General features: G+C 32.0%; 1 protein-coding gene across 1 annotated transcript in view; it reads left to right on the forward strand.

Moving 5' to 3' along the window:
* Nucleotides 1–12,496, forward strand: part of LOC144432905 (uncharacterized) — a 13,580-nt gene extending 1,084 nt beyond the window's left edge. The window contains exons 3-4 of the mRNA XM_078121207.1: nt 9,863–9,937; nt 12,003–12,496. Of these exons, the coding sequence (XP_077977333.1) occupies nt 9,863–9,937; nt 12,003–12,397 (470 nt within the window). The 3' untranslated portion in view covers nt 12,398–12,496. The remainder of the gene's footprint in view (nt 1–9,862; nt 9,938–12,002) is intronic.
* Nucleotides 12,497–15,000: the final 2,504 nt, after the last annotated feature.

Below are 15,000 nucleotides of genomic sequence, written 5' to 3' on the forward strand. Positions count from 1 at the left end.
GGTCAAGAATGTGAAATATTGTGCAGAATGTAATCTTTCACATTTTTTATAAAAATTACCAAGGTAATAACTACCATATTTAAATGATACAACTGATGAATTAATAAATGACTTAATCCATATATTTTAACAAAAAAAAACATTTAAATTACAAGAATTTGTATTGTTGAATGAAAGTGTATGAATTACAAGGCAACATACTGTAGTATGTTAATTACTACTGATACCATACATAAGTCATTGATGATGACGAAAAGCAGACCTATGGATACGACCTGTTACCTAGCAACCAGTAGAATTCCAGATTGATGTTATCAAAGTGGAGTGTTTTTTGTTTGAGCATGATCTATTAGTCTAATCTCCGGACTGACACTGTTGAACTACTAATAGTAATAGTAGTTGTATGGTATTTCATTTGTCTATTCAATCACACACATATCAGTGATGTATTCAGTCAGACCAAACAACCCCAAAAATTGAACAAGTTCAGTTTGTTTTATTAAAGTCTAATTTTCATATACTAAAATTGATAGCAGCTGTATTCTATGGCTTTAGCTTGTGCACAGTGCTGGCAAAAGTAATTTCAATTTTAAACAAATTTTAAGTTATACAAAGGAAACATTTATGCATATAGATATTTTATGTGTATATTTTAAGTGGAGGTTTTTTTTGTTCATATATGTAAATATTTTAAGAATAATTTATGATTATTTTTTTCTCTTAAAATTTATGACAGATACACTGTCTGGATAATCTGATACTTTATCCATTTATGAATTCGTGACAATGGTGAATGTGCAAGACCAAAATGTAGAAATACAAAGTAAAGCGTTTTCTGTATGTACATTTGTACCACAATCGTTTATAGCATCCATATCGAGTGTGAAAGTATACTGTTTTATTAGCTTATTGACAACATTAGAAAGGCCACATGCTAGGCTTGTAAATAAACCAATTGAAACAGTATAATACTTTTACACTTGATATGAATGCTATAAATGAGAGTAGTACATAGAGAAAGTGTTTTACTTTGGGTTATGAATTGTAAGTTCAGATCTTCCCACACAGTATGCATTCTTTGTTCTTGACTATTTATCTCTGTTTATTCAACAAACTTATGAAGTATATGTTGTGTACAATGTGAGCGTACATGATTCAAATGCTGAACACTAGATACAAATACAGTAATAACATATTCATAATCAGGATATGTTATGTCATATCATGGCACCATATATTGTTATGGTGCCAGGTGACACGTATGACGCTTTACAAATACTATAATCATCTCCACTCACGTATAGGGAAAGTCGTTATTCTAGCTAGCACAAAAATCTGTGCTCCCCCAGCTGTAGGAAGGGTAAATGATGCATGTCAGTAGTATTCCCTGACAAATTGAGAGGCAGTTGCAATTGGTTAGTACCTTTAGACAATTGCTCATTAACCACCTCTCTATATGAACGCAGTCAAGGATAGCACAGATTTCTGTGTTAGAATATGACTTTCCCTATACGTGAGTGGAGATGAATGTAGTAATGGTAATGCGTCATACGTGTCACCTGGCACCATAACACTTGTAACCTATACACTACTAGTAAAGGCTCTTGTGTTTTAACTTAAGCTTGAGATTAGAAAGGAGAAAGACAACTATTTACGCTCTATTTCACCCACATTAATTTTTTCTTTCCGATATCATACTATAGATTTGAACATTTGCATCATGACATGTAGTAGTATAGTCTGTGATGAAACCCTGCTAGTTTCCTTTCTACTATTCTAGTCAAATGAAAACCTTCAAAGCGTGTATGCATCCATACAACATTGGACACACTCAAGTACAATTAACAACCCCCCTCTATGATATGGAGAACTATATTTGTATGAAAATGAAAGCTTTCCGATCAGATCAACATCTCTGTTAATACCTCTAGATAAATAATCCAGGAGTTCTCACAATATTCAGTACTGATCAAAATACATTAACCACATTCGCAGACTGTTTATGCTAAGGTTTGGGAACCCTTTATTAGCATGGGGAAAATTCCCCAAGTAAAACTGGCATACAAGTTTCTCTTGAATTATACAATGAGTTTATTCGCATCGTCTTAAACCACAGCCTCTGTTATGGCACCGTCCATGTGGGAATCACAACAAAGTGAGTGGGGAACTGCCACACATACCAAAGACAGTTGGAAAATGTGAATTTTATGTGGTACAATTACTTTGGAATAGAAAAATAGACACTAAAATTTGACACTGAATTTTATAAGTGCACCTGTCAAATGTCAGTGCATGCATACGTACAAGCTCACTAAACTTCTTCACCGAGGAAGGATTCAAATTTTACCAGGAATGATTACAAAAAATTAAATATTTTTATTAAAAAATCATTGAAAATATTGTGATATAAAATTGGCAAGTCATTTACAGAAATAGACTATAAGAGGATTAGTACGTACCATCTGTTTATTTAGGAAATCCACAATCTCTTACTTTGTCAATGTTTAAATTAATAATACAACTGATGATGCTTGGTAGATAGTTGGCCATATAAAATATGAATCATAACTGTCTAGTTAATGCTAAATGTTGCATAGTAACCATGTTTTAAATTTTTTTAAAAACTATTTTCTTGAAAGATTAACAAATTCTTTTAGAAAGTTGTGGTTTTTCTTTCATACAGTTAGTCGTTCAAGTTTAGCAGTGGTTTTGTTCTATCTGAATAGTAAAATCTGATGTGTTAAAAGTGGCTAGATGCCTTTATTTTATTCCTCTATTTCCATTGCTTTGTGTTGTTTGTTTTAAATTTGTTCTGGGTGATCGCCGCTTTCCCACATCTGACAAGATATATGCATATAGCTTAGTACTAGTAATATTTCATTTGATCAAAACTCAGATTATTGTTCATTCTAAACTTTACAATTGTTTCTGTCAGTGTCAGTACATGTACAAGCTGACAGAGAAACTAAATCATAAAAGGATCAACATTTTCTGACTCTAAAAATTATGATGGCTTTCATACATTGATAACATTCACCTAATTAAGAATAGCAATCTCTCACTGAGAATCAATTGCTACTGGTATCACCATGGTAGCATTAAAGTTGGAATTACAGCCACCTACATGTGGGCAATTAAGGGATAATTAAATGGTATTTTCTATTATTTTTCTTTGTTCAGCCAAGGAAAATGTGACTCCTTGAGTGATCTAAAGGGTCTTAATTTGTTGCTATGAGCTGCTCGATGAGTCGTGATAACCCTTATTAGGTCATGAGTATTTTCCGACTGAATGAAGAAAAATATTAGAGAATAACATAAATATACCAGCATGAGTAATATCAAAGTAAATCAGGGAAAATAATGACAGTTTTTGAATGTGTTGACTCATATTTCCAATATAGCAGAACCAGTGACTTTGACATTCGTTATTGTGACAGAGTCGTGCGGCTGTCATGATCCATATTATTTGTTCAACTTGACTTGTGCATGTTATAAATACTCAGTGATGTAAGTGTCATATATTACTTTATGTATGAAAAATAAAAATTGAGATCGAATTCCAATAATTTTGAATAATTTTAGAACTATGTTACAAAGAACAAAATTGTTGGGATTCATTAGAACTATAATAAATTCATGAGTTTTAAATTATGTTAGTGGTGTTCGTATGATAATAAATAAAACTGACAGTGACATGCAGTTAGTTATTGTCTGTACAAATCAGTTCAATTATATGTATATGTACAACAAGTGTCTGGCATGATAGTGATATATTCATAAAAACTTAATCATAATTTGTATCATATTGTAATTTATAATTTGTAATTGTGACATATTGCCTAATTGTGTGGTCTATTTATTGATTTGTTATTGCATAATAATAACTGTCAATGTTTTATTTATCTCACACATGCACATGCCAAATTGAACATGATTGAACAAATTCTACAGGAGTTATAGTTATACCCGGGTCATTCTCTACATTCTCTAACTTAGTGCTGGAAATATGAGTAAAACCTGAAAAAAAAAAAAATATGGGAATACTGGTAAAATCTAATAGTGAAATTTTGTAAATACAGTCAGGACCTGTACTGAGAATAAATAAAGGAAAGATTACAAGTATGGTGAGCAGAAATATTTAGCAGAAATATTTTTCTCGATACCAAAATCTTCATTTATATGATGTGTCTGGTAGTAGCAAGAATTTCACACACACACACACACACACACACCTCTGTCACATTCATCAAACAGTCATGAATTCAAAGCTTGGGTCATAAATTAATGTTTTGGAAATTTGGTCTTCAATACATGTATTATTTAACATTTCGCAGAACTCATCTACAATGTGTAATTGATGGTAGTGGCAATATAATTTCAATATAAAGTTTTGGAAATTTTGTCTTCAGTATATGTATTAACATTTTGCAGAACTGGTCTATGTATATTGATAGCAGTGGCAATATAATTTTAACAAACAAATCAACAAAACCTCATAAAACCAGCACTAACAAAATGCACTACGTAACAAAAGAAATGACAAGGTAGTATATAGTAATATGTTACCTTTTTGGAATCTAGGTTTGAAGTGAATCTCTTCAAAACTAGATTCCAAAAAGATAAGTTAACTTTATACTATGATAACATGGAATCAAGTACCAATTTCTATTCAAGAATAACAATTTTACTTCAATAATAATGACCTTCACAAGATTTGATATGTAGAAAGATCTAAAATGACTAGAGTTTAGAAATTTACCCTCAGCTTTTAATACACAGCTAAAAATAATACAGATTGCAGACAATGTAAACTTTATTGTAAATATTAACAGAAAGTACACAATTGTTAATTTATTGACTTAAAGGACCTGACTCAACATGTTTGACCATGACAAACTACTTTAAACATGCTGAAAACACTTGACCATGACTAATCATTCTTGGCCTTTAATTTGCATTGGGAGTATATTAGTAGACTCTCTCACAGTCCTCGGAGCATCGCATTGCTAAAAGGACTGTTTTGTATGTACCGATATCTACTGTATAATGCATGTACTTGTACCAATATCTACTGCATAATTGTACTGTGGATCCTCATCGACTACAGAGGGCTAATCATTTCTTGATGTGTTACTGCGGTGCCCCCCCCCCCCCCCTTACAAGGATATTCTAGTACAATTATTCGGTAGATATATTGATACATGCAATTTACAAAACAGATAGCATGCTCCTGAGGACTGGTGAGAGAGTCCTGCAGTATTTTAGTGGCTGACTCGGATGTGGTAGGGTATGCAACATGATGCACATATTAAATATTGAAAAGGAATGGATACCTTTGTGAATTCACTGTTAAATAAAAATTTGGATGTGAAATGAGATTAAATGTATTGCTTTCAGTCACTTTCAAGTTGTTTATCAGTAAACTCAAGCTGTTAGACTTCAGGCTTTCTTCTGAAAGATGCAGTCAAGCTCAAGCCCTCACTACACAGGGAGCAGAAAAGCCTGAGGGGTCTAGCAGAAAGACTATTATCAGTATGGAGTTGACATGTCAATTGGAACTTAAAATGGATATGAAATTGTCACCGAAACAGATAACATTATTATCAATTCATGTGTTTTGTAGTGTTACATTTTGGCTATGTATTTACTATACCATGCTTTCGATTTAGCATGTTGTAAGGTAATAAAGCATCACTTAATCAAAAAAGGTCAAAATTGCTTTTACCTAGAGGGTAGAGTTTGCATGTAAAATTGACACAGATGGACCTATAGAAATATATAATATCATAATTAATATTCATGTAATAGAAAGCTAATCAATACTTCTATATTATTATATTATTATACTAATTGTGAGTACACATATTTTGACCCATTTATTGACAGAATACAAGCTAATAATGGCAGTTCTCAATTCTAACTACATGTATACACAACAGATGGCTGTTTTCAGTACAGTAGTAGATTTTATGATAAATCTCTCTAAACGAATAAAATCTCTTTAGCGTAGCTAAACCCTATAACTGTAACATAGCAACTTTATTTGTTCTAATTGAAAAGGTCAAGGGTCAAACAACAGCCTTTAGAAATATATATTTCATAATCTTCAGTTGCCAAATGTAACTTGATTAGCACTAATATAAGTTATAATACACCACATATTAATCAATTGGAAATATTAAAGTATGGCTGTATTTTTCATGATGAATTTATACGCAACATGGTAACTTTATACCATGTAATTCAAAAATGTCAAACAGCTTTTCCCTCTAGAAATACATATTTTATAATCTTTGAATTGATGTAAAAAAAGACACTTAATTAGTAACATGCATGGTGCGTAATGTATGATGTCAAAATATGTCTGTACAACTGATTTTATGATATAAATCAGTCATGCAACATATAGTAACTTAATACGTAATTCGAAATGTCAAACAGCTTTTGCCTCTAGTAGAAATACATAGTTTATAATCATTGCATGTAAATAAATGATTGATAAATAAAACAGTACCTTTTATGGAAGTTGTTTGTACATATACACACTTGATGTCAAAATTGAAAATATGTTTGTATAATTGAGTTTATGATAAATCAGTAATGCATTGTAACTTAATACCTTGTAATTCAAAATGTCAAACAGATTGTGCCTCTAGAAATACTTATGTTATAGTCTTTGGTTGTAAAGAAATCACTAATATTGGTACTCATGTTTTACACATTTGACCTAAGAATTTCAAAATTTGGCTGTACATATTTCAAATATGATCATGATGGGTGTATGATGAATCTATGATATACAACATAGTAGCTTTATACCTTGCAATTCAAAATGTTAAAAGTTTTGTTGCTACAAATACATATTTTATATAAATATTTGTAAAAAAGATCATTGAGTAATGCAGTACTTGTAGTTGTTCCTATATATGCTTTGACCCAGCGATGTCAAAACATGTTTGTATAATTGATTTTATGATAAATCAGTAAATGCAACATAGTAACTCGAGATCTCTATTCCTTGCAATTCATAAAAATGTCAAATAGCTTTTGCCTCTAGAAATACATGTTATAATAACCTTTTGATGTAAAAAAAAGAAGACATTTTAAGTGTAACTAAAACTAATATGGTATTCATGGTATATACATTTGACCCAACAATTTCATATTTCAAATATGATGAGTGTATATAATAAATCTATAATGAAATTAATAACTTTATTGCCAGAAATTATAAGCTTACAAAATAATCTAAACTTGTCTACAAATGTACAAAATACCAAAATTTACAAGTCAAATGAGCCAAAAAGAGATAATGTATAAAATTACGAATCAATTTTCTGGCAAGGGCGACAAAATAGTTTCTAAAAAACTAGTCGAGCTTGCCAGCTGCGGCCTCAAGGAAGAACTCAGTGTGAATGCTATATGCAAAATATTATAAACCTATAGAAATACATATTTTGTAATCTCCCACCAAGCTTGTGTGAAAGAAACATAATTAGCAGTAATATGGTACTTAGCGGTAATTTTATCGACACATATTTTGACCTAGAAATATGATGAATTCAATAAAAATTGATTGTTCTCATTATTTGATAAAAAGTTTTTCCGGTTGACTTAAAAAGTTGTAGAGTTGTGTTGCGCTATTAGCTCTCTAATTTTCTAATTAACGTTATTCATTACATATTTCATAACTATTCAGAAAAGAGATAATTTCATTTCTCTTTGCAGGTAAATTATGTCGGTAAAATTATGGGCATAATTGTTGTAATCTGATCTTTCTTACGTGAGCAATTTCATGTAATACTGTTTGGATTTTTAGTTAATATAATGAATTTTAAACAAATGACATATTTTACATTTTTATTGTACATTGATACAATAGTGAAAGTAAATCACGCTAGCACAGAAATATTACTTTAGAAACTAAAGGAATGTTCAAGGACTGCGGGTTAATTGTCTTGTCTTATCGATCCATGGTCCTGCATTATCTGGGTGACAAATTTCTTAGTTACTTGTTGTAAATTTTTGACTTTTTAAATATAATTATATTGACATATTGAAATTCGTTTTCTGCCTCTGGTATATTTCACTAGCAAGGTATCGATAGGGAAAAACAATTCAGATAGACATGTGAAGTAGACAGTTATCTATAATGTTTAGTTTGATGAAGAATCCATGGGAAATAGCAGACGGTTAGGCCAAAAAAAAAATTGTTTGGTTCCGGTTACCCAACCCCCACCTAGTTTTTTACTGATGATACTAAACTTTTTTTTTACATATTCGAGAAAAAAATAATAAAATCGTGAAAATTGTGAAGTCGCGCAAGAAATAGTGGATGCTGAAACTGACATCAACTTAAATTTAAAAAGACAACTTAAAACTGTTCTTCCAATTTGTAATGGCTGTACATCTGATGAGAAGAAGCCAATAAAACAGTGACCATATGGAAAAACAACAGAAAACATAACTACCTGAACTAGGTAGACACTTACATTTGGAAAAAAAATATAATAAAAAATCTACCTACCCCACCTATTCTAAAATTGAGCGAAATCACACAATTTTTTTTGTTAGGCGTTACAATGTTTTTTTTTTCTAGGTTTGATAATGTGGCCCTTGTATATTATTCTGCTTGTCATAGACACTATTTGAAATCCCAAATTAGTTTACTGATGTTCGCCACCAAAATATTACTATAGCTATGAAAGCTTTACCATATTTCCCTCTCCCAAACACTATAGGATAAACACTGTACAAGTTATAAATTCTGACCTCAAACTCAGCCACACTTGACCTTGGAATATAAAGTGGTGTTTTTTATTTTACACAAAATACAAATTAAATTAGCTTTAGGCCAAACAAAAAAAATTGTGCTTCAATATGCTCAATTTTAGAATAGGTGGGGTAGGTAGATTTTTTATTTTTATTTTATATTTATTTATTTCATGTGTAGAGTTCAGGTTTTCAATTGTTTTCCAAATGGTCTGTGTTACGTATTTCTTCCTATCAGATCTACAATCATTACTGATTGGAAGAACAGGTTTATATTGACTTTTTAAGTTATTGTCAGTTTCCGCATCCACTATTTCTTGTGAAACGTCATAATTTTTGCGATTTTATTATTTTTTTCTCAAATATGTAAAAAAAAAAAAAAGGTTTAGGGTCAGCAGTGAAATACTAGGGGTCAGGTGACTGGAACTAAACAATTATTTTCTTTAGGCCATAGGACTTACAGTTTTATTTTTATTCAATGTAAAGTTGTCAACTTAAATAGAGCAAATAACACCAAACAATGATTATTGCATTGACAGTGTTTACACAGTGGTTACAATTCAACAAGTAGGTGACAGGTGGTAGGAATTCATTTAGCCACACTGATGAAAATAATTGTAATATGGTCTAATGCAAAGAAGCTCACTTGGCCACACTGATTAAAATGATTGTGAAATGGTCTAATACAAACAAGCTCACTTGGCCACACAGATGAAAATAATTGTAATATGGTCTCATGCAAAGCAGCTCAGTTGGCCACACTGAAGAAAATACTTGTAAAATGGGCAGATGCAAGAATATTAAGGTACAAACCAGTCAGCCACATGCATAGATAAAATAACTGCAAAATGAACTAATGCAAGAAGTATTTAGGGTACAATTGGTGGTGGTTGAGATAATGATTAAAATAATGATAACGACACTACATTGATATTTTTGTGAATATCTTGTAACACAGGAATCTATGCATTATGCACACAAGCTACCAGAACATGTGACTAATGAATGCATATTATAGTAGCATACGTTATTTTAATCAGTGACTCATAGATAGTAATATATGTTTCTCTCTTCTATTTTATTATATCAGGTGAAAATGTGTGTATAACTTCAGCAGATGAACTAACCAAATGTGGAGAGGATATCTTTGATAAGGTGGAGACATGTAAGTGATAACATCAAGCTATTTTATGGAATTGATAGTCCAAGGATGATGACAAACAATCCTCCACTGATATGTTCCTGAAGTGAAAATAGAGGACCCCATTGGAAATATGTGTGTTTTCAAAATACTTTCCTGTCCTACTATAATCTTCTAAATTATTGCATAATCAGCTATAATTCAATCAGACAACTAGAAACAGTTGTAAACTATGGTAGCTCTATGACAAATAGTGGTCTTGATGAGGGATAATATTATTAATTTTAAGTTAAATATGTATATGATGTGAGAATTACTATGCTAGACATACTGGTAACACATAGATTCTCCTTTCTGCAATTAAAGGGTGCACATGTAGTTGTTGATAATTACAGCCCCTGGGCCTAGAAAATGGTAAAAGTCATTGGAACACCTGCAATATGATAGAAGATGAAATACACTTCGTTACAACCTGCAACAACTATAACATTGAGAGACAACAAATGTATACCAGACTATTGTGCAATCAGTGATCTAGGCAATTTGAAAGAACTGTACAATGATCGAAACAAAATTTATTAGTCTTTTTACTCTGATCAAAGACACATATTTATGGCACTGACAACGAGAACTTTCATAAAATCAGCATTTATCAAAAGGAAAGACATTCTACAGAGTTAAAAGATATTACCAAACACTTGTTGCAGAAAATCCAATGGAGAAATGTAGTTTTCTTAACAAATGCAATAGAGATTCTATTCTATTCTGTTCTGTTATGTTCTGCTCTGTTCTGTTCTATTCTATTCTATTCTATTCTATTCTATTCTATTCTATTCTATTCTATTCTATTCTATTCTATTCTATTCTATTCATTGACATTGGAGTTTAGACTTTTTACAAAGCTGGATGTAACTTGTGAGATGACTGGGTATAAAGTTTATTGTAATTATATAGACAAACTTGCCATATAATATTTGTTTATGATAATCTTGCAAAATCTCCACTTCTGATGAGGTATGTACTTGTTAGCAGTATGAGCTACTAGAGACCTCTTGTCCTACAACTATCCTGAATGTTCATATCAGAAACAATTGGAGAGATTGCTTATTTTGATTATCATGTACAAACTGACATCTGGTGTGTTCTCATTAGGATGGATATAAACACATTGGACATTGAAAGATTTATGAGTAGAATTTGACAGATAGCCTGTGATTACTTATTGCCATATCTGGAAATGACATCATTTTCTAATTTTAGACAAACAAAACAGTGCGTCTTTCAGGCAAACTGAAAATAATACAACTTATTACAAGGTTATATGATTTGAAAATTATGTATATGAAACCATACTATATGTCATCAGGTGAACTCCTTCCATCAATGCCACGCAAGGTTCTAAAAGTTTGGAAAACATGCCAGTAGTGCTAGTATTTTGTAACTACTTCTGCATTTGTCACCCACCTGCTCTTAGAGCACCAATATGCAAATATGTATAAATTTGCATAAAAGATATCATTTTTAACATATAAGATGACTTCATTTGAATAATAATACTACAGGTGTTCGACTTAAAGAGGAATGTCTTTCAAAGAAATAAAGGCATTTTTTAAAAATAAACATTGGTTGTGGAGAGTCAGTTCATGATTTCACATTATAAATTTCACTTGATTTCCAAGAAATATCAAATTGAAACTGCATGTTGATCACCTTTATTGTTCTGCCAGTGGTACACTTTTGCATCATGGGAATTAGCATGAATATTTATTAGATGAGGATGTTAATGATTATCCTATAGGAAAGAAGTGTTGAGGAGTCATGAATATTAAGTGATCATCTCATCCATATTCATGTCTGCTAAGACCCATGAGGCAATGGTGTAACACTAAAAGAACAACAGAGATGGAAATATATTAAATAATTTATATTTGGCGTTTCTTGGCTGTGAACAAAATTTATGTTATTTAGAATTATGGAATGACTCTCCAGAACCCAACTAGGACTGCAGTTATAAATGAAGGACAGGTGCAATATACTGACAACACTGTAGTGGTTGAGAGGATAATGTCTTGAATACCTTCTACTTCAGGTACAACTGCTAAGGCAGCTACATCACCTGCACCTGCAAGCACACAGGCTGGAGGTACAACAGAAAACAACGCAACTGAGGCAGCACCAACATCAGAGGGTGAGACAACCCCTGCATCAAAGAATCCAACAACAGCTGCATCAGAGAGTGACACAACCCCTGCAGAGGAACAGACAACACCCTCCACATCACAGTCACCAGGTGAAACCACCGAACCTGCAGGGGGTGAAACTACCAAGTCCACAGAAGAACCTAGTGAGTCATTCATATCAGAAGCCTCATTTGATGCCGCTAGTTTTATTGGTGGCATTATTCTCTGTGGTGGTCTCATACTTGTTATTTTCTTAGGTGTGAAATTTTATCAGAGTAGAAACAAAAACTATCACACTTTGTAAAATAAAAGTACAAATTAAAAGTGATATATAGTTAAAGTGGCCATATGGATGAGGATTGGGTTTATATTTTGGATTTCTAATTTTTTGGAATAATTTAATCATGGCTTCCTACTTGAAAAATCGATGTGAAACAACATATGTCCAGTCCTTGTTGTAACTCAAAAAATTGGAATATATTAATACATGTCTGAAATGTTTTGTTATTGAACATATAATAGCAAACATTTTACACATTTGTTAGCTGTTTGCGATGTATGTATTGAGTTACAAACTTGCACACTGTTGTTTCATATTGATTTTTCAGTTAGGAAGCTGTGATAAAATTGTTTTACAAATTAAAAACCCTGAATAAATATCTAATTCTCATCCATACGACCACTTTAATAAAGTGAAGCTAATTTTGTAAACTTAATGATATATTGCAAAAGTGTAAATGATCTCATTACCGGTATGTCCGAATCACAAATTTCATTGATTCACATGGTATTGATAAGATGGATAATTTATGGTGCATGCCAGCACTGGTCACAGTGATTTTGTGTGTGTTTAACACTACACAACAGACATCAAAACTAAACTATGTTTTGGTCATCTAGTATAATTTGCATGCAGCCTGTTAAAAATTATTAAATTATATTGCAATGATGGTGCCATACATGTTTGATACTAAATAACACTTAATATTTTGTGCAAACTGAACCATGTTTTCCCTCTATTTACATCATTTGTCAAACACTTCATATCAAGCATGTCCTCCTAGCTAACAACAAAAAACCAACCAACCCAAGCATGTCACTAAAATCAAACCAATTTTCATAAAGCATGTCCCCCTAACTCAACAAACCAATTTACATAAAGCATGTCCCCCTAACTCAACAAACCAATTTACATAAAGCATGTCCCCCTAACTCAAGAAACCAATTTACATAAAGCATGTCCCCCTAACTCAACAAACCAATTTAAAGAAGCATGGCCCTCTAACTCACAAACCTAAAGGTACACAATTAGTCTCAGTTATCAGTGCTGCTCCCATTTCCCCCAAAAATGTCACCCAAAGTTCTATTTGACACCAAATAATTATTTGAAATTGTGTATTTTGTTAATATTTGTTTATCAATGAATGAGAAGTGCATATTCATGCAAACAGTGCCTTAAAAAGTTGAAATTTACTCTGTGCTGGTTGTAACTGTAGATGGTATTGACCATATTACACACAGCAACACCCTGTGAAATCCAATTATATAATTGCAGTATATGCTCATTTCCCCATGATGACCTGGAACACATTGTGACATAAGTGTGACTGTACACTTTGTGCCTCCATAGAATATGATGAATCAATATAAGAAACAGCTGTTACATTGGTTACTATAGCAACAGTACGTTGATTAGCATAAATATACAATGTTTAAGCTATGTTGTTGTGGAAATTGAATGGCACCTGACAGATACAAGAGGTGGTCAAATCAAGTAATTGTACCGTAGGTGACCAAATGTTGCACCTCCAGTGATGGATGCAACCAGTTTAATAGACTGTTTACTTGCATTGGTGTGTTACATTGTTAGCTGTTGTATCTCCTAGCTGTCATATCCAAGGGCTACAAAGGAAGGGCTAGTAGGCATGGCAGCTAACGGTATAACAAAACTCTGCAGTAAACAGGTCACCAGTTTTGGAGGATGAATTTATATTTCTCGGACTGAAAACAAGTGTGCATGGCTAAAATTTAAACTGAATGATAAGTCGTCGTTGGCATTCCTGTTAAAGTGGTTACATGGATGAGGATTAGGTATTTATTTTGGATTTTGGATTTTATACAACAATTTTATCTTGGCTTCCTACTTGAAAAATCAATGTGAAACAACATATACCAAGTCCTTGTATGACTCAATAAATAAGATTAATAAATGTGTAAAAAATTTTGTTATTGTTTCTACAAGAACAAACTTTTCACAAATTTCTTTTTAATTTTTTTTTTCAATGTGTTGACTTACAAAGACACACTTAGTCAATGTTGTTTTGTATTGAATTTTCCAGTAGATAAATTGTTTTATAGATTATTAATAATCCAAAATAAATACCTAATCCTCAACCATGTGACCACTTTAACCATGTGACCACTTTAACCATTTGGTAATGGGTGATTAAAGTAAACTGTCATCCTTAAAAATCATTAAGGAACATTTTTCCACTGCCGCAACATTCGACACATCTTAAATAGCGCCATCGAGATGCTTGTGGTTGTGATGATGATGAAGAGTGTACACAGTGGTGATGATATCTTTCAAGTCTAATTTAGAAGCTTCACTTATATGTAATATATTCAAGTACAAAACAGTACCTTGTGTGTTTTCTAGAAGAGTTTAATTTGATGTTTTAGTTGTTAATCATGTTCCTTTCTTTTTGAGAAGTTGTATCAAGTCTATCCTAGCATGTGGAAGACAAAGCATGTCATTGAGATTTAAAGTCTAGCTGTCCTTTTGTTGGACGTCAATGCCCTCAGTATTAAAGATAAACTGTTTTAAATAGAATGCTTTCATAAAAAGCTGCTAAATGCATGTTGAGTTTGGAAGAGACCCAAACTTTTTGAGCTTTGTAAATAGTT

This window comes from Glandiceps talaboti, chromosome 3 (assembly GCF_964340395.1).
Source record: "Glandiceps talaboti chromosome 3, keGlaTala1.1, whole genome shotgun sequence".
Classification (NCBI taxonomy): Eukaryota; Metazoa; Hemichordata; class Enteropneusta; family Spengelidae; genus Glandiceps; species Glandiceps talaboti.